General features: G+C 49.9%; 1 protein-coding gene across 26 annotated transcripts in view; it reads right to left on the reverse strand.

The window, feature by feature from the left end:
- The window catches only part of NCOR2 (nuclear receptor corepressor 2), a 331,634-nt gene that overhangs the window by 236,068 nt on the left and 70,194 nt on the right, over positions 1-25,372 (reverse strand). For all 26 annotated transcript variants that reach the window (XM_019538935.1, XM_019538934.1, XM_019538936.1 and 23 more), the window contains exon 2: positions 6,087-6,301. In XM_019538935.1, coding sequence (XP_019394480.1) covers positions 6,087-6,191 — 105 coding nt within the window. In that variant the 5' untranslated portion in view covers positions 6,192-6,301. The remainder of the gene's footprint in view (positions 1-6,086; positions 6,302-25,372) is intronic.

Here is a 25,372-nt window from a genome sequence, read left to right on the forward strand (position 1 = left end):
GGAGGAGACTACCTCGGAGGGGATTTGAAAAGCCTCCAACACCGTGACGCAGCTGGAATTAAGAATTACTCTGCTTTTTGCAGCTGTTGTGAAGGGCTTTCTGCAGCCCGGGGGCAGCTGATGTGTGGCTCTCTATGAAGTGGCCAGACACAGGGTAGAAAACCGTCACATCGACACCCTACGCACCTCTACAAGTCTTTCCGGAAAGGCCATTCTGCAATATAAAAATCACTGGGAGCAGTCCAGGCAGACCAGTGAGTGCTAGCTTTTTCTGGCCGGTGTGGCCCTGTACCCTCCCCGAGTGCCACTTTCACTGCCCCATCTGCTGCTCTGCTTTCTGCTCCCTGCCCTATCTGTCGCTGTGTTGCCGGTTCCTTCCCCTATGCACTGTGTGCCACCCCCAGAGGCTGCCCCTGCCACTTGTGGCATGCATGCTGCACGTCTGCCACCTCCGAGACAAACCCTTGATGGAACTTGGCCGGGAGCTTGGAGTAAAATGCCAGCGGATCTTTAATGACCAGGCACGGTTGGGACCTTGCATTACTGCACTGGGACAGGGCTGCAGGGGCTATGCTGGAGAGAACCACCGGCATCCCCGTGTTCATGCAACCCAATACAAGGGCATCATCTTCGAACCAGCCGGGGAGATCACTGCTATGCCAGCTGACAGCACCACCTGGATGGGCAAGTCCTCACCAGGCTGATTCCATCTAGCTCATGAGATCCAATACGGAAGCCCTCTAACTTGATACTGGCAGTTTACAAAGCAGATTATCCAAACGTAGTCTCTCCTTAATGCTTAATAAGAGTGCACTGTACTCAGAGTCTTGCCAAGACCACGGAGGCAACACATATGCTGGAACACACGCATTTCCATTCCAGTTGGTTGTACGGTACCACCACTGCACATTACAGCTGCCTTTATTAATCCACAGATGAAATTAAAGCATTTGAGATTACTTTTCCCCACCCCCCCATTTTGAATGCCTGCTAATAGGGGGTTGTGCTTTGGCAGCAAGAACCACATCCAAGACATCGTTTTGCAATGCGATGATCTCTGCCTTTAAATACGGAGGGCACTGGCTGAAGAGAGACAATGTGATTAAGGAGCTCATGACCTAATTTGCTGGAAATACCACGGCGGGGTTGTGGATTTCCAGCTGCACAAAAGATGAACCTGGGGACAAGGAGGAGACACAGACTGTCTGGAGGGCCAGGCTTGGAAATGAAGGACAAAATTCTGCATTCACAAAAGTCAACAGGAAATTTGCTTTGGACTGCAAGATCCCAACCAGGCTCTTTATTGTTTCCCATTTGTACAACACTGATACCCAGCAGTGCCAGCACAGCCCGGGACTCCAGATGCTGCACGAGCACAGGAAGAGAAAGTCACTGTCCCAGACATCCTACAATCCAAGCGTAAGACAACAGACACACCAAGGAGCACGGAGAGACAAGCTGCTACTGATCCAAACACCAGGCACCGAACCGCCGTTCAGTTGCTTGTAGGCATGGCGGCAAAGCTAAGTTTTAAAGGAGAGATTTGATGGAGCATAACACGGAAGCTCTGCAGAGACAGTTAGGGGCCCACACGCCATGCAGGAAGCGCAGCACAGGAGATGAGATGGTATCCAGCTGCCTATTTGAAATACTGGAGCTTAGCGCTTGCTTAAATGCAACTAGCTCCAGTTTCCATCTGAACATGGATATCCCAGCAGAAGAGGTCCCTCTAGATAAAAGGACATGATTCACTGGCAGAGCAGCATGTAGGAAGCACATGTAGTTGTGCAGTGAGATTTCTTGCATTAGCACGGCACAGACGTGCATGCACGCGTGCACACGTGTCAAAAATAACACTTCTTCTGATGCACCCCATCCTGGATACTCTTGAGTTAAGAGATGCTGCATCCAGAGACCTGGTGTCTCAAAACTACTGGACTCCCCTTAACTTGCACCGTCAGGCACGAGCCCCCATCCCGTGCCAGTCCTACAGCCATAACGCATCAGGGCGCAGGTGGGAGAATTATGACCATTAAGGAAGACACAGCAGGAAACTGGATAATGTACTAGGAGAGGCCCTTCTTGCCCCACTGAACACAGGTTATAAAGAGAGATTTAAAAGGAAAAGATGGATCCAAGCTATAAAAGGGAACCGAGTCAACCTACGGATACAGACTGTAAGCAGATCAAACAGAATATGGTTTCCTGAGAGAGAGCATGAACTTAGTCCTAAGCTTAACTTTCTGGTGCATCCTAATGGTCTCTCTCACCGTGAGCTAAAGATCACAGGACATTCAATAAGCCATTCCTCTGTTCATTGCCTGGGCAAGACAGGAACAGACAAAACAGCCCAATATTGGGCAGCTCCAGCTAAGGATTAACATGGAGAAACATTGCTTTCCCTCTCAGTTTAGTCTAGAAACAAAAGAAAATCAGTCACCACTGCAGAATTCAGCCACTGAAAACGGTTTTGCTGCTTTCCATTAAGGATACGTACAGCTGTACACATGTTGGAGATGTTATAGGCCTTTACGTTCCTTCAAAAAAATGCAGGTGTGCCCCCCAACTCTTTTTTTTTCTTTTTCCAAGTTCCTTAGTATCGTGGCTCTCGATGCTCTTGTCAGCCGTCTAAAAGTCTGGACCTTTTTCGGCAACACTTTCTGGCAATGCCTTTCAGAAGTTTAATTATGCCCCGTGGGCAAAAACTACATCATGTGGTTAATTCAGAAATACATCACCTTTCTCCTCTCTGGCTCTCATCCTCACATTAAGGGAAAAAAAGGGGAAAATGAAGCATCCTATCTGCCTTCTCCAAGTTTGGTCTGCCCTTCATCACACCCACCTCGACTTAGAAGGGGTGCAAACGAAACCAAATACATTTTTTCAAGTTTATTCTCATGGAGAAAAGTTTCTTCAAGCCCCAGAACAATTTCCCACCTCCTTTCCTGGGCTGCTTCCTACGAAAGTAGCACAAACTGCATCCCATGACAGGAGTGACCCGGCAGAGACAGGCAAGTAAATCCCATGCCGCGGGTCCTATGAAAACAGCAAATCAACGTCAGCACAAAAATCGGTCGGATCTCCTTGCCCAGCCCGTTCCACCAGGGCTCAGCTCTGTCCCCATGGCCATGGCCAAGTGCCAGCTGGCAGTGCTGCCGAGAGAGGACGTCTGCAAAATGGCCAAGCAAAACCAAGCACAAGAAGCAGACCACAGAGGCAGCCGTGCTCCTTCTACCCTCTCAATGGGAGGCCAGGCATGTTGCACAGGGCCTTGGGCAGGGGTCCCCGCATGTGTGATAACATGGGGGGGGGGGGGGGGGAGAAATCGCTCTGATTTTATGGAGCAGGAAACCACCCTTTTGGACTTCTGCTGCCTGAAGTTAGGTCCCTCTTTCCCCACCCTGCTTCCAACCACCTAAAAGGCCTGTGTACCTTGGGAAGATTTAATGGGGCAATAAAAAAACCCAGCATTTACATAAGAGCAACGCCAGCAAAACCACTCCGACAACATGAACAGGACGAAATGCATGCAGCATTCCTGCCAGCCGGCGAAGAGGGCAGGCCCCAGGCGCCCACGCTGGTGTTCGGTTCGGTTCTGTTCACTGCAGGTCAGATCGCTTCTGCTTTCTTCTCGTGATGCCAAGGACTTGGAAGACCAAAAAGCCTGAGCTCCCCCACTTTCCCAAAACCCTGCGAGGAGCAGCTGCTGGAATCAGGCTCTCCGACATGCTGGCTCACGCTCCCCACTTCTCCGGGCCCGTCTTCTTCCTCATGTCGCAAGCCGGAAAGAATTTGCCTGTTGAGGTCCGTTTGCTCCCTGATCCCAACAGGCAGAGGGTGCTTGTGAAACTGCACGTACGCCGCACTTGTCGGAGCAAGACTCAGGAAAACCGAACCAGGTGAACACAGGTCTCTTGGTTCCCTGGGATGAAAAGCCGCCTTGTGCAAAGTAAACGCAGGCAGACGAGGAGCCCCATGCAACGCGTACAAGCAAGGTAATTCAGCCAAAAGCTTGCCCTTTTGCCCACCCAACCCCATGGGCTAGCACAGAGCCTTCCAAACCCCGACGCGGCTGCCCGGGCAGCTCCACTGAAGTGCAACCGGGGGTTGGCGGGGAGGGGGGCAGGTGTGTTAATAAGGACATTTCAGGCCTGTGCTGACGTTTCCCGGATACACAGGCTTTCGAGCAGGATCTTTAAATGTGGGCACAGCAGACTTTGCAGTTCAAAGGGGTCTCTGTTCGGGAGCGATCTGTGGGACGAGGCACTGACATTTATCATAAACACCTTGCTGTAACACGCCACGCTGCTGGCTCCCAAGAGCAGCCTTACGACAATGTTCCATGCTCCGACACCTAATAAGATTTGTTTAAGCAGCTTGCAGCGACTGAAGCCATTCCACTACGGAAAGTCTTTCCTGTTAAGGGCTTAAGTCTAAAAACAGTCAAGCAGCCAGGATGAGCAAGCATGGGTGTGGGCGACCTGGCACAGAAGAGAGAGGCAGCACTCAGACAACTTCGCCCTTGCTGGCTCCCGGACATCAAGCAAAGCACTGCCTCGTGGATAACAGGATTAAGGGAGAACCGCTTTGCCAGCAAACCCCGCTCCAAAAGGGCAACTGCTTTGCATGGAAACTATTTCTTCAGGACACAATCCAGCTTCTTCCCCACACCCCGGTCACTCTGGGCCGATTGCAGAAATGTTGCCCATCTTCCTGTGTGTGATACAACTGGCCTGCACTGCTTTCTAGTTCGCTGGGGAGCTAAAGGAGGGCAGCAAGAGCTTTGATGCCAAGGCACAGCGGTTTGAGCAGAGATCTCGGGTCCAACCATCTAGAGCAGTGACTCTCAACCAAAGTGCCGCGAGACCCTTTCAGGGGTGCCGTGGACTGCCACTCAGCGTCAGCACTGCTAGGCGTGCAAACACAATTCACAAGTCATCCTCCCTGGCAATCTTCAAAAAACGTCTCGACGCCTATCTTGCTGGGATCGTTTGAACCGGGCAGTCTTTCCTGCCCACATGCAGGGGGGCTGGATGCGACGATCTGTAAGGTCCCCTCCAGCCCCGAACAACTATAAGATACGCTCAGAGATTTCAAAGAAGTTAAAAACATTTAGACCTGCTGCAGCCCCTTCTTAGTTCTTTGCAACAGGGGAAGAGGGGAAAAAAAAAATTCACTCTAGCATTTTTCTGTCGTTAAAAAGCAAGTGAAAACTAAGAGCTGGCATTTTCCGAGGGGCACCTGGAGCTTATTGAATGTTGCCTTGAGTCTAAAAAGGTTGAGAGCCACTACTCTAGAGCTTGATTCTGGGCTGAGTCACCTTTGGCAAAATGCTTTTACCATTTCTTGCTTTAGTTGCTTCTTCGGGTTAACGGAAGATAGGACCTTTCACCTAAGGGACAACAGCGACGAGCCAGAAATAAAGAGAAAGGACCCTTGAATTCCCCTCAAACTAAAACAGGCAGCATGCTTGACAAACACTACAAAGAGGGGGTCGGGCTGCCGGACTGCAGGGTAAAGCAGCCCATCTGCCTCCCCTGCGGAAAGCACACAAGCCCTCCAACAGATGTGGGCACCAAAGGCCAGGCTTGCTGGGGAGCATCCAGGGAAGGGTGGCATCCAGGGAAGGGTGCTAGCCACCTGATTCAGCATGCACAAAAAGAGCCAAACAGAGCGCAGTGGAGGCACAGCTCTCCAACTCCACGCACGCGGTTAACCGCACTTCCCCTCTACTCCCAACGTTCAGCTCTTGTCGCATTTGTTTGGTTTTCCCTGGGAAAAAAGGGAGACCCACCAAAGCTTGTACGAGCAACCAACTGGAGCCTCAAGCTGCCGCTGGGACAGGCGGCAGGAGGACGTGTGGAAGAAAGGGAAGCGAGCACGGAGGGATGGAGACGATGGAGGGAAGAATTGAGACTATGAAAGGAAAGAACAAAATCCCATGAGAGAAGGAAGTGTGCTTTGATTCTCTATGGCGGCCTGCATCAGCATAAGCTGACAAATCTGAATCACTGCCCCAGACCACGTGGCCACGCAAAGCTGCTCCAGGATGGAGCTGGGGTGGGAATGGAAACAGCCTGTCTTACCGCATGTGGCCGAGCAATCTGAACAGGGTAGGACATGGCGTGAGTGGGGTAGCGTGGCTCCGCGGCCCTCCAGCTCGGGGTCACGGGCTGCGTAGACCCGGACATGTTGAAGCAGTGGATGCGCCGGTAGTCTCCTCTGAATCTTCCCCCTTGAAGAACTAGGAAATCCAAGAGCTCCTCTTCATTGTGTACGAGCCAGAGGCATCACACTGCAACTGCAAGGAAACAGGAAAGCAGCAGATTAAAACTTGAGCTAACCACAGTCCAGCAAGACAACCGAAAAACATCAAGCCGCAGATGGTTTCCAAACCCCGACCGCCTTAACTTTTCTCAAATGCACTTTCTTCTGCTTGTCACGCTCTGCTTGGTTGGTTTTAAGGTGGAACGGCATTCCTACCCCATGCGAGCCCAAGGAAAGGTTAGCCAGATGCTGTTCCAGCTGATTTATCGATAGGCATTGCTGCAACCTGCAGTGCCTCAAACGTTAGCCTGCTTAAGGCTGGGATTGGGTACCTGCAGGCAGCTCTGTCGGGTCCAGCGGACTCTACCAAAGTGCTGCTTGCAGGATCAAAGCCACAAAGCCTTCCTCAGAGGCAGAAAGGTCTTCTTGGGGGGCAGCCCTGCTCCAAGGGCACTGAAAGGGAGCTCTGCTATTGCCTTCAGCGAGCGCAGAAGGCAGTCAGCTGCCTTCACAGGGGGCAATACAATGAAGGAAAAGAAAATTTAGGATGAGGGCCAGGAAAGCCAGGAGCTCTGGGGAGACTCGGGGAAGTGGCACAAAAAGTCGATTCCTCGAGTCCCTTTGAACTTGATTAGAAACAACACCGGTGAACAGGCAAGACGCAACCATTTTGTAACAGGCCACTTGATACAGGTGCGCTGGCCAGCCCCTGCTCTACAGCCATTTGAAAGCCTAGTGCTTTCGGCGCTACAGACACAGTAAGCTTCATGCCATCTTTAGCTGTTACTGCCAACAGCTCTCTCTCCTCTTTCCCCTCCTCCTTCCTCTCCCCTGCATACATTTCTTCCCCTGTCCTCCTTTGACCGCTCTCACACTGCTTGCGTCCATCCGACTGAAGTGCTGATCCTGCAAATGCCCACCCACGGGGGGGGGGCGGAGGCTTTATGCAAGAAAACAGTTCCCCCCAGCTCCACAGCACCTCTCCCAGACACATGTGCAAGACTGGAGCTCTAGACTAAAAACCAAAGGCTGCTTTGAGTGCTTCACACCTCCCCGCTGCTCTGTAAAATAGTCGAGCGCTAACAGGCAAACCGGGTGCCAAGCCCAAGTGGAGACACTGCCGCACGCCAAGCACCCGCATCACAAACGTGTTGGATGCTTTGCGGCCTTTTGCAGCCAAAAGTACCCACGAGCTCCTTGTCGCCCCAGCCAGAGATTTATTCAAGTTGTTGATTTTTACGGACACTTCAAACCATTTACTTGGAGAGGATTTTAATACTTGGCCCCATCAGGATTTCAACCCAGAGCAACTAATGTCTGAATGCTGCCCCTTTTGACCAGCTGTTGAAGCGGCATTAACCGTTACTCCACTCGTAACAATTCATTATAAATCGAGGATAAGTTTCCACTGCCGCCTGGATTTGGAAGATCTCCCATGCATTAAAAAAAAGAACCAAAAAACCCCAACCCTGCAGCACATCTGGGTTCAAAAGACAATCAAATATAGTTACTCCAGCTCATCTCTGCACATGCTACCTCTGACCACCACCCACCACCGTCTTCTCTCTCGCTCGTTCATGCTCACACACATGTGCAATTTCTAGCTAGGGGTAGTCACACATGCATAGGTGCTTGCAAAGGCGTGTCAGATGCATGGATCCCCTGCATCAGGATAAAGGAAGAGGCACAGAAGAAAAGACAAAACTTACAGCACCGTTAGCTGTAGCTTGGCCTCTTTCAAGCTTTTCTTAGGCACTGCTACAGTCAAGAGCACGGGGAGGCCAACTGAATGTGACAAAATGAAACAGCACTAACACGCATGAAAAAAAGAGCATGGGGGAGGAGGAAAAAAGAGGAAGCTGCATTTTTTTTTCCTTGGGACCACAGCTCAACCCCTGTTAACAACTGCTTTGCTAATCTGCTGCAAGCACACAGGCTGGAGGAACCAGGCTTCCTTACCATTTTGCCCAGATGCCCCGGGCACAGATGAAATCACAATAACTAATGGGCTCCGGCTGCAGATAAAACCTTTGCGGTCCCTCCTCCCACGCGCGCTCGAGACGCAGGGAGGAACCTGCTGCGGTGCACGGACGCCGCGTGACGGGAGTAAGGGAACACTGCTGCAGATGACCGCCACGATGGACAACCCTGCCGGACTTCAAAACTCCTGCCGAGTGCTGGAGAAGCCCCCGAGCAAGCCGGCGGTCTGCCCAGCCGCCTCTGGGGAGAAGGGCGCTGCACTCTGAGAAGGCAATAGCGATATCAGAAAGAGGAGCCAAGCACCTTGACTCACGAGTCCCCTGCCCTGCCCGCTTGTCACAGCGCAGCTCATTAAGTTGTTGGACGGGGGGCGGGGGCTGGCTTCCACCCACGTGCACGCGTTCCCATGGGAGTTTGACCCAGGGAGGTGCCCAGAGCCCGGAGGCCCCAGCTCTGCCCCACAGACAGGCCGACAATCTCACCGAACAGGAACTCGGTGCTACTCGATGGAATTCACCCTGCAGGGACAGGAAAACCCCTGCAGACCAAGGGGGACTTTTTAAGGTACTCAAGTGGTAGCACTCATTTAATATAGTTCCCTTATGACTACCTAACTTCCCCTTGTGCTTCTGATCCAATGGTTCCTACCCTCACCACTTGTGCAGGGCTGGTACTGTACTACAAGCAGCTTTTAAATCACCCCACCACCGCAACGCAGCCATCCCTAAAGCCGACAGCACGCCCGAGGCCCCTGGAGACATGCGAGGTATCTTCCTCCGATCTGCTCCGTGTCCAGCCACCTCCACTCGCAGCCTACAAAGCATTAACAGGATCACAAAAGGCACTGCAAGGACCCTTAGCCGTTAGCGGCTTTCAGCAAGCCAACTGCTTCGTGCAAAGCCGGGGGACTCAACAGGTGGGTTCATAGATTGCTTGGTGCCATCCCAGCTGTCTGAATTAAAGCAACCCGATGACTTTTTGCCAGCGAGATGAAAAGTTGCAACCGGCTTTAGAACCTGGCACCAGCTGGACTGCGCGCCCCAGCGAAGGCTACCAGCGACAGCCCCGAGAGGCTTTTCAGATCGTGCTAATGCAACTGGCTCCGGGGACTGCAGCATTCGAGGTCATTCCCAAACACCCCTCGCGGTTCACTCCCCAGCCAGGAGCGCGGGACATCACAAGGGCCTCGCATTACTGGCGTCTACAACTACCATGCTTTCCTTGCAAGCTGTTCCTGAAAAGCTGGGCATAAAAAAGATCCAACAGCACGCGGCAAGCGGAAGAGCAGCGCTATGCTCACTAAAGGCAAGGAATGTCATGCCGGCAATAAAAACTCTAGAGGCATGTTTAGAAAGTCTTAAATGAGCCGTGCAGTAGGTGAGCTGTAGGTTGGACAAAGCCAAGGACAGGGCCATACGAGGTCAACTGAGTGCTGTGACCACATGGACCTTTTGATAGGTATCTGCCGATGCCAGCATCCAGCGCTCCAGCTCAATTAAAGCTACTTTTCCATAGGAATCATAGTGGAGCACATGGGTCGCTTCTCTGCGCAAAGATCAGAGCAGCAGCAAGCCGCCAGGGGCAGGAGGTAGTCAAAATGTGGGAGGTCAAACATCGCCTAGAGCAGAGAGAGGCTTCAGTGACCAGGCACTTGTGCCGAACCGCAATGGCATCTCTTTGCCAGGCCCCAGCTTTTAAAATAAAAAGGGGGAACACGTCCAACAGCAGCGGAAGATAAATGGAAATAAAGTGACAGGCAGGCAGCTAGCAACTCAGCCTGCAGAACCAAATGATTAGGTTACTGCTTGCCCTTCTGATTTTGTCCAGGAGCAGACATCGTCTCACAGGAAAAGTATTTCTCTCGCCCAGCGGAGACTCTCCATCACAGACGGTTTTATGCTCAGACCTGCATTACCCATCACAGCTTTTCGGTATGAATAGATTTACAGCCTCTGATTCAAACCAGGAGAAGGCAGAGGCAGACAGGCAGTTACCGGCAAAATTGAGCACAGGTGTGTGTCTGCAGCCGTGCAGATCAGGCAACAACGGCTCGAAGAGGCTCCTGAATCAGGGCATTTGCACCGGTTCGGACCGATCAGCTGGCTTTGAGTGGCATGTGCCACGTGTCACCTGTTACTCCATAAAGGCGGGGGGATCCATAACGGGGGTGTTAGAAGACACCTAGATAGCTAACAGCAGGTGTCCTAGGCTCTTTCTCTAGGCTCTGTTAACTTGTTTTCTAGGATTTTCACCTTTTTACTCTTCATTAACACATGCTAGCACTCTGGCCTCTCCATTAAGTGATCATGACCACCCGTGCTGATGGTCCCAATCTTCATGGATAGCAGTAGTGGAGCTGGAGGCAGTCACAATAATAGTTGTTAGACCTCCCTCACCTCTGGGGGCTGTGCAGCTAATGGTTAACCCCCCCCTCGACTCTTCCTACCCCATTATTGTCCAAGCCTACATCCCCACTAATGGTTAAATAGCTGCTCATATCTACAACCTATAAAACCGTATTGGCCGTTCCACAAGCACAGGCACCTTTTGTGTCTTGTATGCCTTGGAAATGGTAGCCATCGCCCTCACGTCCAATTTCACCAGGCTCTGGATCAAGTTCTCTCTTTTAAATGTGAATGCAATTCAAGCAACAGTGGGTGACTTGGAGTCACGCCCCTGCTGCCATCAGGAAGGAGCATGAGGCGGCTGGTATAGCAGGTGCCGTGTGCCCCGAACGCGTGGCACTTGTTTCATCCGTGGATACGGCGGGCATTCCCTGTTGTACGGCAGCGATTTTGGTTTCCAGCATCTGGCCTCTCTCTAAATAAACTTTATAAGCCCTGTGTCACAAAGGCATAAAAGGAACCTTCTGTTTTTCTTCCACCTTATTAAATTACACTTCCTTCCTATGGTGCTATAACTCAGACTCTCTCTTCTCCTTCATCAGGGCCTCTTAATGCTCCCTCTCCCAGTCCAGCATCTTTCTTTTTATCTTAACTCCTTCCCCACAGTTTTACATGGATACACCTTTTAATTCAGTAGATTTAGCGTGCGTGTGCATTGCAGAGTGCAACGCTGCACATTCCCAATAACTGAAACCAAATAAAAAAGGTTCAAAACCTGTACGGTGGTGCTTACCATGAGACACTTTACAAGGAAAGATTCAAGACAGTGCCAGCTCAACCTAAACTCTTTGGTATTGTCTCCATCTAACAGCTGGACTGGGTTTTTTTTGGAGAATTGGAAACAGTCGCGTGATCCCTGACAGGTTGGAGTAACGCATAGGATGGCTCCAGGGTGCATTATTGCAATAAACTTTTCCCCGCCCTTTTTTTGGGTTACGTGTTGAAAAGAGGCATACAACCAAGATGCTAAGATCCAGAGCAGTCTCCCGTCCCTGGCCCGTGGGGAGTTTATCAAGCAAGCAACACAGTGCACAAAGCATGGTATTTTCCTCTGCCAACCTCAGGTTTCACTTTCCCGTGGCTATGAACTATGCCAAGAGATCTTGCTGCCCAGAAGTCAGACTGTAGATCAGTGATCTCAAGATCATTCGGCCCACAAGGACCTGTAGTCCCCACTCCACAGCTCCGTGACGCTGGCTGTGTTTCCTAGCAGAGCGCAAGGCAGAGCAGTCAGACATCCCACGGCCCGTAATGACACGAGCGCAGCCTACAGCCCAAGATCAAAACCAGAGGTTGGGGTGACTGATGTTTTCTTTTAAGGACCAGTGCATGGAGGAAGAATTAAGATGCAACGAAACGTGTTGTTTCGAACCATTTCCAAAAACGCCTCCTGATGCAACGACAACGGATTTGCCTACTCAATATGTGCATGACATTTTCCTGGAAGGTGACTGATGTTATGTACAAATATTGGTACGTAACATAGCTACTAAGTCCTCTGAATCGAAAAGCATAAATCTAGTGCTGTAGTCACAGGAAAAACCAAAGTTAGAGCCAATCAATCCACACTCGAAAGAAGGCATCGTAAACATTCAATAGGAAGAGATTTTAAATAGCAGTACCCAGAGGGTTGAAGGTTGGGGCTGCCCAATGCCCCATGTAAAGGGAGGGTTTATTTTTGCCGTAAGTAGGTGGGTTTTATTCTAAAGGTGTTTTTATTTGTAGCTCGTAAGAGCAAACACACTGGGAATCAGTGCTCGCTCCCAGCGAACAGGAAGGGGCCAGATCAATACGGTACGGCTTGCTCAAGGATCCAAGGCAACACGATCTACCGAGCCTGGCACAGCATTTGGGCCAAAGGGCGGCCGTGTATTAAAACCGAACTCCACCACCAAACTGTTCAGCACCTCCTGCCACAAAAGGAAAAGGGAGCAAGCCGCGTTTTTCGATCTTTCCATCTTCGCTGGAATTGGGGTGCCAGGAGGGCGTATTCTGCACAATGCGCTACAGCCGCCAACAGCCAAATCCTGCTGCCTGAACTCATGCAAAACCACCTTTGACTTCTAGATTAAGATCTGGCCCCAGAAATCATCACCATAATACCCGACTTGGTGGGTAAACCAGGACATGAGAAGCCCCACGCAATTGTGAAGGCACCCTCGTGCATACTTCTATTCTCTTCTCTCAACAGTGAATCGAAAGCGCACTGGGTCCAGTGGTCCCCCCCCCCCCCCCCGTCTTGTTCGCTCTTGGCAAGCTCACGGCTCGCAGAAAGTAGTGAGCTGGAGAACAGATCTCCCAAGGAGGCAGTAAATGCATCGCACCCTTGCAAGTCTTTTCTAGGATTGCTTAGCAAAGCGCTGAGTCAGCATCCAGAAAGGCGACTAACGGGAAATTACTGGCGAAGCCTAAGGGGGAGCTCCCATGCGTCTCCTCCTGCACACGGATTACATCCGCAAGCAGCCAAATACGAGCTGCCAGGTCTTTTGTTATTAGTATTTCTTCCTATTGCTTTTTTTTTTTTTTAATTAAATGCAACAGTCTCTTCAGCCTTCTTACGGTACAGAGCTGCTCCAAATTTCCATTATTTCCCCAAAGGAAATCTGGTTCGCATACTGGCAGCAATGCGAATATTTGCAAGACACTGACAAACAGGATTTGTTCAAGGCCACATAGCAAACCCATGACACTCGGGCACACAACCCCATCGTCCTGGGTCTCGCACGCTCCTTGCCCCCAACCGCCAGAACACAGTCATTCTCCCCCGTGACAGCTTCAGGCTGAAACGGTTTTGATCCACGGTGAAAGGCAGCAACTCCACCAATAAAACACCACTGGTAAAAGCTGCAACCTGGGATCTTAAGTTCCCGTTGGACTTTCCAACCTATTTTCTAACACTGTCCCTGTGGTTCAGTTCTGCGTCCCCGACAACATATGGTATTAGAGTGCATTTGCACGATCTAGCATGTCGGGACGCATCTCAAATACACTCCTGTTTCACTAAACCCATGCCCCTTCTCAGCTGCGACGCACCCAGGAAAGCACCTGCATCGGTTCCCATCTTCCTGGGTAGTGCAGGGCATGGTCCTTTTCCTAGAATCCCCTGGGAACATGACCTATTTCCCTGCCCCTCTTTCCCAGGGTTTTTACCTGTGGCACATCGCAAGGTGTTCCAGGGCTTCAGGTATTGCTCCTTAAACTTGTGCCAGGTTCAAAGTCACAATGCGGGGGGATGCCGCCTGATCCCCTACGTGACATCCGTGCTGATCCAAAGCCTAATTCTCAGTAACGACCCTGGGCAATTTGGGGCAGCAGGAGACAGAAGAGATCCTCATATGCTAAGACAGGAGGGGTTTGGAGGGTAGGTGCCCAAATCCCAATGGACACGGGCCTATTTGAGAAGCCCAATCTAATCACTCTGATACGTTTGCAATGACGAACAACCCTGAGGCTGTACCACGCTGCTCCGCTGTGGCCCTAGAGCACCTCCTGCTCTAGGCACCCTTCAACCGGGCAAGGTTGGGGACCCAAACAGCGACAACGGGGACATCCGTTGCTCCTGAGATTGGTGCTGCATGGATACGGCATTGTACTTACACAGATAATAAGAGCCCCTGCTTTTTAAATGCAGCTGTATTCAACAAGGGCAGGAGAATCCATGGGTGGTTTGGTGTCCTCCCATTCAATTAGACACGAGGCTTGCTAATGGAGACGCTCCTTACCCACGTGAAGCCCACACGGGTTACATGTGGGCCTTTGAGTGACAAAACCCACCAAAGAGCTCACGCCGGTAGTCCATACACCAGGGCAACTCTGGTGCAGCAAACTCACTGAAACACTTTGAGACAGACATAGGGAAGCAGTGCACACACCTGAGCTGTTCACCCATCACATTAAGCACCCAACACAGACGCTTAAAAAACAAAAACAAAAATCAGAGCCTGAAGGAGGAAGAAAAGTGAAAGAAAGGGGGATTATAATCAATGCAGGGGTTACTCTTGAAACCTAGGAGGATTTTATGCACAGGATGGAAACGGAAAACGACATTAGATCATATCATCCTAGATCATATCATCCCTTGCTGAAGGCCCTCCGCAGCGAAGAACGGAAGTGTCTACAGAGAAAAAAGAAAGAGGACGCTGGTGTTGAGAGAGAATGAGGGCAAACGGGAGGAGGACAAAAGGACGGGACAATAATCAAACCCAAAGTCTGGGAGAGGCAGGAGGGGCAGAGAGGAGACCGGGGCAGGAAAGGTGTCAAATCATGGGATGTGGAGAAGGGTTGAGCAGAATCGTTTGGGTTTTGCCAACGCATCAAACATTTCTACGGCTTCTGTTGAACGCTCTGCCTGCAAATCCAATTCATGTTGGAAACCCAAGGCCTAGAAAACATACCAGCAGGCGAGGGCAAGAATGAATCGGGTGCAGTGACAGGGGCCGTGTCTGCAGAGAACGCCTTTCTTTCCTTGCAGGCTTCAAGACCAAGCATCACTAACGGACTGCTGTCATTTATTCCACCTAATTCTGTTGTTTAAGCAAAGTAGACGTGATCTGAAACCCACAGCACTGCCACCCCCAGCTTTCAGCCAGGTCTGCAGAAGTGTGCTTGCCCGGGGCAATGTGTAGCTTCCTTTAAAAAACCCAACCCAACCCAAAAAACAGGACTAAAACATTGTTAAGATTTATAAAGACGTGACCCTCTCCCCCCTTTTCAGAGGAACAGCTAGGACTTTACTTCAAAACAGGACCTAAGCCAGGCTTGAAGTATTAAATGATGCATAAGCCTGGTGCAGACTCTGCCAAGAAGCAAATTTCCCACAAGGAAAAATAAATGCACAGAACAGGACGGGGAGGGAGAGAGAAGAGGAAGACCTGCTTGTCAACCGCGATGAATACAAAAGCAATAACGCCACACAAGAAAGCAGAACAGAAAAGCTCAATAGTTTGCTGCTTTTTGCCCCCGATCTTCCCTAACTTTCTGGAAAGCAACGGGGATCATGCACGTACAAGCACCGTACCCAACCCTTTAGGCACGGCCTTTAACTTAAACATGCCATTCCCCAGGCTTCGAAGCCTGAACAATCGAGTTCTTCCACCGAGCCCGACTTACACCAACCGCTGTAACAAATCGCACTGCGTTATCCCAGGAACGGAGAAAAGAAACCGAGCTCCTGCCAAGCCACTATATTAAGCCAATCATCTTGGATTTGCCCTCAGTTTGCCATCAGCTGTATCCACATGCTGCCCTGCTTGAGGTTCGGTCCTAGAAGAAGGAAACTGTCCGTTAACACTATCCTTACCATTGCAACTCCCCTCTCCAACATCTCAGTTTGATGCTTGCATTCAAAGCAGATTATGGGTGAAATTCAGAGGCCAGGAGCTTATCCATGCACCACCACCTTTCCAAACGGGACTTCAGCCGCACATGCGCCTTCGGATGGTCTCTGCGCACATACGACTGCCAGCTTTAACCAGAACTTCATCTTTATAAAGAACCAACCCATCTATTAATAAACTTTGCTGGAGACAGTATGCACCCGACCTCATCTGACCTGAGGAGCAAAGGACTCCCAGGCCTGGCAAGGACTCAAGGTTCAATGCTTAGGAAATATTACATCACAGAAAGCAAAACAAGGAGAGACACTTCATTTGGCTCCATCACAATCAAGAAAAAGAACGATAGTTTGGATGCTTTAAGCTGAAGCGGTTGGGAGCATACCACGAGCGGCATGGACAGCCCCCATGCACAGCACAGCAGACTGGAGGGGGCAGGCAGCACACAATGGATTGGGAAGGGAGCAGAAAGCAGAGCAGCAGACTGGGCAGAGGAAGAGGATCCTAGTGGTGCTCGAAAAGGGTACAGGGCTAATTTTGCCTACCAAAAAGGCCACACCTCACTGCTTCATGCAGAAGAGATTTCCCTTTTCAAAGCTATACAAGTCCCTGTAGAAGACTTCCCCATTAAAAATGGCATTAAGCAGTCAATATCAATCTCGATTCCCTACCTTGTCTCTAAAAAAAAATCTTGCGACCCACGATAAACGCAGCAAAAGAAAAGTTGAAGCACATCTCCTATCCGTTCCAGGATCTGGAGACTGCGACTTTGCAAACATCTCACCTCGGGGGGCAACTGTCTTCCCAAACATGGCCAAGAAGGGGAAGCTGAGACTCCCGTATCCACATGAAGGAAGATCATTTTCTGTACACGTGCATGCTCGAGTTCCTTGTTTGGTATCTTCTGTCCACTCCTGTGCTGTTCTGCACCACATACCTCAATCTAAAGAAAACGCTCTTGGTCCAAGACCTTGGATCCGAGTCTCATTTCAGTTACACAAGTGTAGCCGAGTGGAGTCGCTCCGGATTTAGCCAAAACCCAACTATCCTTGGCTCAGATAGCAAGCTAATAGGACAACGCTGTCTGCTGCCAACGAGCATCGCTGAGTTTATCATCCGCAGAGCCAGGCCCCCCAAGCACAGGTTAATTGCCAGCCGACCAGACCCACATCCACTTGCCCGATAGATAATGCGGTGGGTAAGGATAAAAGCTGCTTTTGTATTTTCTCTTGGATTTTAAGCACCTGTAAGGCTTCTTCACAAAACACGTCACTCATTTCATTTTCAAACACTTGAATTCATACTGCTGATGAAAGCAGGTCTCTGATGTCTTGGGCCTGCCGTGGAAGCCAAGGGAGACATCTCCTTCCAATTCTTTTGTTGAACAAATTAGCCGGCTCATGACTGACACCCGTGATTATTTACATCCCAAATAAAGCCGCGAACTACATTCTGGGATCTCCTAAGATAAGGTTTCTGAGGCAGATTATAAAAGATGAAACTGTTTAGTAACATGCTTGCTCCGTTTCAAAGAACACAAAGCAGCTCCGTGCTCTAAATTATTCTTTTTGCTTCGCGACTCTCTAATGATTTGGGAACAAAACCTTTACAAAAGGATTTTTGAAAAGCCTTGACTCCAAACATAAAAGCTGAACTCTGGTGATAAACTGTGCAAGTTAATGCCTCTCATCAGGTGATATTTGCAAAGAAGCCAAATTGCCTCGAAGAGCAGACATTGGAAACGTGCAAATAAATTAAATGGCCCAGCACATTAAGGAACCCGCGGAACCAGATATCATGAAGTGCTTCTGAGATCATAAGGCTGTATCATTAAATTGCGGCTTAATGCTCTCAGGTTATCAGGGAAAAAAGGGCCACGGCGTCTGAAATGTGTTTTTTCATGGCGGCCCCTGTTTAGCAGGTTGACTGCATTTTAGCCTTGGTTAAGAACAAGACTGTCCGTCCTGTCTGATTTGCGCGTTTCTTCTTCTTTCGTTCCTCCTCCTCCAATAACTCTCAGAAGAAATTTAAGCTTGCTGATAGCCTCGTGGAAGGAGCTGCTCGTTAATTCACAGCGGAGAGACAGGTAGGTCTGAGCTGCTAAAGCCATTAATTGGCTATGCTCAGCCTTCCTTGCTGAAGTAAGTAATAGCTGCTAGACAAAAATCAAAGTCTCGCTAAAGGCACCAAAACCTTTCTGAACACTTTGGTACCGACACGCTCAACGGCCTGGGGTGCTGCTCGGTGAACCAGGATGCTTGGGGGGGGGATGGATGCATTACCCCCTTCTATGCACCTATTTTGCAACTTGCTCATTAAGCACAGCACCTGGAAGCTCTCTGGTTTTTAGGACCCATGGGAATCCACATGCATTTACTCCTGGCTACAGGGTGCGTGCAAATGCTTTAAAAAGGAAAGCACCGTCGTTGTGTGTGCAGCCCAGCTCAAGTACCCTGTACTGCCACTCAGGCTTGTTCCTTCTGCTTTCACTAAACCAGGCTCTTCTTCAGGTGGGACCAGGGCACCTGGTACCCAACAGAAGCAGCCCAGCACCTTACGAGGGAGCTTCCTGGCTAAGTTGGGCCAAAGTCCTGAATCATCACCTCCCTTGGACCATACCTGCAGGTCGAGTGCCCCCCGTTCTTCATACGCGGCAGACAGGCTTCCACAATGGGGCGCTCAGATGTTTCCATGCCATGCTCAGGACACCTAACTGCAAAACCTGCGTCAGGCGCCCCCAAAATCACGAGGTTGGCTTTAAAATAGTAATAAACTGCTATTAACATCATAATAATGGATTTTTTTTTAAATACAGATTCTCACCATATCACCTGACTCTGGAAGCTGAGGATTAAGAAGACCACAGAATTAAAAAAAAATACAAGAGTTGGCAACAATAAGTGTTGATGGAGGAAGGAGTGAAATGAACCAAGAGACTGACTTTTCCTACCCGAGCAGAAGGAAGCGCCAGGTTGCCAACCCTTGCAACATGATCACAGCTCTTACAATACCTGATATTTGCTGCTCAAAGCCCCATCTCCTGGCATCATGGTTGTTTTTTTAAATAAAGTTACTAGCCTTCCTTTCTGCAGGCACTTGAAACAAATGTAAATCCTAAGAGGCTCAAAAACCAGAAGGCAAAATAAAAACCCACCAAAACTTCTTTTAACACCCCCTTCCTTTTAAACTAAGCGCGTTTTAAGGGGTCCGACTCTCAATTGTTACCTACGCTTGGGATGGGCAACACTGGAAATGCAAAAGGGAGCAAACAAAACAGCATCTGGGGAAAACTCTCCACTGGAAAGCTGTCCAACAGCAGGAAAGGCTCTCAACGGAGGCAGAGGAAACTCTACTGCCTGCATCATTTAATAAAAATGAAACAAGACTAAACTAAAAGCACTGCCCATGGCTGAGGAGTCAGTGCATGGCACGGCTCTGATATTTATGATCTACACAACAGTTGCTTATGAGACACCGCTGATTATAGCGTTCAACGCATCTGAAGGCACTTTATGGATGAAGCAATCAAGAAACTCCACTGGAGCATGCAGCCTTGACTTAGGCCTCGAAGGCAAATCAGGACGAATGCTGATTTCCCACAAGGAGAAGCAAGCAGGAAAGTCCCTTTGGAAAAAAAGCTTACAAGCCGAGCCATGACCTTGTTAAAACACGTTAACTTAATAAAAGGGCGAGCAGTTAAAAGGCAAGTGGCTTAATTATGCCCCACAGGACAGGAACATGTCATACCCCCTTCCAAGACAGCCAGCCGAGAAGAAACGCTTGCTCCTTGGTGCGCGTGTGCACACATGGGTTAGCGACTTTCCAGGAGACGTACTTCCAGCGCTGGGAAGGCACTGCTACTTGGCTGCTCCCAGAAAGCAGAGGCGTGCAGCTCGTTAGGACCCAATGGAAATACTGAAGGCATCTGGCAACAGCTGGCCAGCAATCCTAACGTGTCACAACAGCCAGGAAGGCAACCCGCCTGGTCGGTTCAGAGGGGTTTGTTCTGCCTTGCTGTGTGCCAGTTAAAAACCTGTAGTTAACCATTTTGCATTAAACTGATCTGGGGTTCCTATAAGACGAGCCCCATAAATTCCTCTAAGTGCACAGACAACTTAGCGGAGAATAATCTTCTTTGCTACCGGACTTTTGCTTCTGGTCTTCCTCCGAATTTCTCCAACGAGCATTTCGTTCCCTGCTCAATTCCATCGACTGGGCCCAAAACTCCTGAAGTCAATAAGAAAGGCAACCTTTACTACTCAGTTCTGCAGCTTGTTTCATACGGAGCTGTATCCTATTCGCTTCCTTTTTTCCTACTTGGGCAAGTGCCAGGAAAAAGGGACAAACGGGAGCACGGGCTCTTCTTTCTCTCTCTCCGTGCCCGTGTAGTCTCCAGCTTCACAACAGATGGATGGCGACTCTCCAGAGCTTTTAGGGCACAGATTCCCCTCTACAACGAATCGCAGCTCCCTCTGATGGCATGTCCTTGATGGCGCATTATGCATCGTGCTCCAGATGTCCCTTCCTCGGGGAGCTGGAAAGAGGCAGGCCTAGTGGTAGCCCGGAGGCCAAGAGGATAGCTGGAGAGGAAAAGGAGAATGATTTTCTTTCCGACTCAGTTGGCACATTCGTGTTCGCTGAACCAGAATTAGTACCCACTGGCATGATTCCCTCCCAAACTGTGGTTCAAATGATGATCAAATAAACAAAACGCATGCTTGCGCATTCAAGCCGACTGCCGAAATGAAATATTCCTACAGCACAGAAGGGCTCCAAGGGTTTCCAGCAAGGCTGCTTTACTAGTGGAGTATCATTCTCTCTTGGGTATTTCACAAACATTAGACTTGATTTTTCTGAGCTCTTCGCTCCTGTGCTACGAGCTCCCAGGGAGACGCGTGTTTTCCATTAGAGGCTGCTCTTCCATCTGGCTTTCAAACAGCAATCTTCTCTGAAGAGGGCAAAAATGACAGCTGGCGGGGAAGCGGGCGATTTTTGTTTGGCTTGCTCCAGGAGGCACAAGGTGCAGTGCATACAAAGTCAGAACAAGACCTGGCCGGCTGCGCTGCCTGTGGGCTCAGACTGGCCCCGCTCACTGCACGCCGGGTGGCACAGAGTGGGTCCAGGACACTCGCGGTGCATGCACCAAACCCGCCCTGCGTGCAAAGCTAGTCCGTGGGCCCCATCCAGCTGGCAGACTGGCCCCACGTCATTCATGGGGCCTGATGAGCGTGCCATCCCCGAGCTAGAGAACTAGGCAGCTCTACAGGCTGGCAATGCAATTCCAAGCTTTAACGCTCATTGCAAACCTACCCGAGGCTCCTTGCCACGGCACTCTGAGGTTGTTTGCCAGGCCCTCTGAAACGCAACCCGCTTTCCAGGCATGCAAACCATCTCCCCCATGCCCACAACTCACATGCCCTCAGCAAAGGCGCCAGGGAACGGATGAACCCCTCGTGGATCTGAACGGTGGCAGGTGGATGGAGAAAAGGATGCTGCAGTGCTCAAAGCAAGCTGAGATTCAAGACACGCGAGGTCGATCCCCTGCTTCACCGTGGAAGCTGGGGCAACTTGCTTAGCCTCTGTACCCCAGTTCCCCATTAAAAATATTATGGTATCCATCTACAGGTACTAGATGGGCCTGTTCTGCTGAGAGACCACGCCAGGCTCCAGGGCTGACATTTAGCAAGGGCAGAAGGAATAAGTACAGCTCTCCCCACATTACCACCTTATCACACCACTATTTTGGCCCACAGGAACAGGAGGCACCTGACGTGCACCGAACAGTCCCAAAGAACACCCCCCGGGAAACAGAAGGCAGCTCGTGTGCCTGGCGTCGGGAGGGCTGGATACAGCACGATGGAAACCACCTGGACAGAGCGACCGCAGGCATCACCGCCTGCCTACACAATGCAAACGTCGGCTATTAGACCCGGGTTGGGATATGATGATTTTTTACCCGGGTAATCTCCTTTCTTCCTATAGGGCCCCTTGGAACAGCCTTGCCATAGATTACATAAAGCTGCATCGCCAGCAGGCCCATGTGAACAAAGAGGATTAGTGCAGGCTCGCGGAGAAGCAGAGTACAACGCACCTCTCAACCTCCGCAGTATTATCCTGCCCAGAAGCCGGCGTCCATGATCCCAACTCATTTACGTGCTGCCTGACAGTGACCCTACCTCACCTTGCAGAAAGGGGAGCTAGGGCCGGCAGCAAACAAGCAGGTATTTACTCTTTTTAGAGCAGAAGCCGTAGCATTGCTGGGTGCACCGAGCGTCCCCGTGCCAAGTGGGTCCTGGGGTTGAGGAGCGAAAGCAGCTCCTCGTTCAGTGCCAATTCAATTCTCCCACCTCTTCTCACTCACCTCCCCAAAGTCTTGGGCTTTCGGTTTTGGCATGAGGCTCCAACAGCAGAAGACCACTGCCATGCTCAGTGGATCCCGTGCGTGTCAATCCATGTCCCTGTTTCCCGATCACATTTGGGAGCATTATCCGCTCAGGCTCCCAAGGGAAAGCACGCCATTAACTCTCCTGAGAGCACGCGAGTTCTCAAACTTGACCGCATAACCAGCGTCCTGCATGACAGCATGGAGTTGCAAGCACTTGCTAGGATCAGATTACAAGCCAACCTGTTCAAAACCCCTACGTAACATATCTGCTTCCTAGCGCGTTACTCATTTCAACCCAGCTGAGCTTCTTGTTCAGCCTTGCCCACCCACATGCATTTCATCATCAGTCACTGAATTAAACCAAATGGCTAAAAATCCGGTGCGAGTCTGTTTCTGGGCCTTTACGGGTGTTTCGCACCCATTTGGATCAAGCTGGATTTTAAAACCAGCTGCAGGTAAACTACTACAAGTGGGGCTCCTTCCATCCCACGTGGCAGGACAGGACTTAGCAGTCCCACTTCTAATGCCAGTTCAAGCATAGGTCTCTCAACTAGGCGTTTCCTAAAAGGAGACAAGCAAAGTCCAGCTGAGAAAGACCCATAGGAAGAGTTGCACAGGGCTTTGGTACCGTGTTAAATCAAGGCAAAAGCCCCAGGAAGGAGACAAGCATTTCAACAACAGTTTGCTCTGTATGGGACCAGGCTTATGATGCTTGCCTTATGCTCAGCTGAACCTGGTCTTTGGTGCCTCCTTACTACACCATCCTGCATCTTTACTGACCGATACATCGTTCTCTCTCCATTCTGCAGCACCAGCACAGGCACGGGGATTGGCATCCAACCCAGGCTTTTCTGGTGCATCTGCAGCAAAACAATCACCCAGGTCAGAGTATCTTTACTTACCACCATCATCTGCACAGTACCTGCCAGCAGCAAAATGCTTTCCCAGCATTGCTCACCTGACCATATTAGCAGGGGGTGTGCAAGAATGCAGCTTGCTTCCCCAATCCCAGCCTTAATTTGCAGGGCGGAAGGCTGGAGGTGGGAAAAAAGCAGGGATGGCTTTTGGCTCGTGAACCGAACACCGAAAAACTTGCACCATTGTTCTTTCTTAGAGTCACTTTTCTGAGTCGAATTCCTTTATTCCAAACAGAATCCGTTCTGTAGCCTCCAGCACGGAGACGCGAGAGATTTTGCCTTTCATGAGACAGAGCAGGGGGGCGACGGCAGGAAGAGACTGAAGCAATTTTCTCGAAACTAAAATGCTCTTCATTAAAGGTCCGACCGCATGCCCAGACCTCCGTCCAGCAGTTGCTGGGAGATTACATGGAGCTCTTTTAATTACCAGCCCCCAAAAAGGATGCTCTCCTACCCCATCTATGACCCTAAACCCATGTGGAAGCAGAGGGTAGAAAGACTTCACTAAAGTTTAGAGAGGCCTTTCGACCCTTTTCAGCAGGCTCTAGGGCAGACTCGGGGCGCTTTCCACTGCATTTGCTGCCTCTCTCACCCCCTCTACATGAGGCATTATTTTCACATGACGGCACAGTCCGCTTTGCGGTGAATTTTATCAAGTACTCAATCCCTGTTCCACGTTAGGATGGATTCTGCAGACCTGTGATACCAAGAGAAAGAAGTTAAATCCAAGCAAACAACAAAGCAAATATTACTGTCTGTTCAGGTCTGGGTCTTTTATTAAAAATCACAGGAAACACCTCAAAAGAGCAAAGAAAGAGGACCTTTCAACCCCGTTGTCCTTATACTAGCTGGAAAAAAACATCCAGAATCACCCATCACAGAACATTTCAGATATAAAGTATTTCTGCCAACCTAATAGGCATTTGGAGGCTGCCATATATTTTACTAGCCGAGATGCTAATGGAGCTGCCGTATATCAGGTCGCACTTTAAAGTTCCATTTACAAATAGTTTATGGAGATGTAATAAATCATTAATAGATGTTTTAATAAATGGCCAAATCGATCATTATAAGCCATGATTCTAGGTGACCTATTAGACTTTATAATAATCTATAGCACCTTCTAGGGGTGTCCTTATAACCCTCTATAACATAAGCACGTTGCAGACCCAAAGATTATAACATGCATCAATCTTTTATTAACTACTTCTAAATGGAATCTTAATATAAATATCGGCCCTATACGGTCACACTTTATCTAGGTGCCATTACAAATACAGATGAAACATCATACAGAGGAAAAGAAGCGGTCCTTAGGGAGAGCACAGAAGAATATTTAATAAAGTCAAAAGCTGCAGGCTAATTTCCCCGGAGAGTCCCAATTTACAGAATGTGTCGCACTTGGAATTCATCACCGCGGGCTTCCCGTCGCTTCAAATCACCCACATTAGAAAGGCAGCACCTCTCAGTGTTTTCTCTTTCTTCCTCATGGACAACAGCTGTGGCATCACCAATCTGTAGCCCTTCAACTTGAAGATGCTCGTACCCACTTACTGACTACCGCACATTCCAGAGTTGATGGGTAAGCAGGCTATAAACCTCGACAGGCTACCAGGGATTTCTTGGTAGGTAGAGGGTAGCAGAGTCAGAGCTAATCCTTGGGGATAGAGGTCATGAACCCATTTCTCTGTTAAGATAAACTGTTCGAGAGAGGAGAAATTTCTCAGGATTTGCCCCCGAGTCAACCTGCTATCAAGGTGCTCAGCATGGGCATCAGCTAGGTTTGCAAGCGTTTCAGCGCTGCAGTGAAAAAGCCAAAATCAGAAATCAAGAGCCCAGTCCTCAGCTGGGGCAAGCTTGCCTGGCTCCATGGACTTAGTGAGGAGATGGCCCTCCATATGTATTTTAGATAGTCTCTTCCTTTGCTCTCTGGTGGTGTACATTAGCTAGTCTCCATCCTCTCTTTGCAGAAGAGCGAGAGGCAGGAGGACACGAACGCTGGAGAAGATCTTGCCAATGAAAGAGGATGAGGTGTTTCAAATTTTTTCTTCTTGCAGCCCTCCCCCCCACGGAAGAGGCCGTCTT

This window comes from Crocodylus porosus, unplaced genomic scaffold, assembly GCF_001723895.1.
Source record: "Crocodylus porosus isolate Cpor-Errol unplaced genomic scaffold, CroPor_comp1, whole genome shotgun sequence".
Classification (NCBI taxonomy): Eukaryota; Metazoa; Chordata; order Crocodylia; family Crocodylidae; genus Crocodylus; species Crocodylus porosus.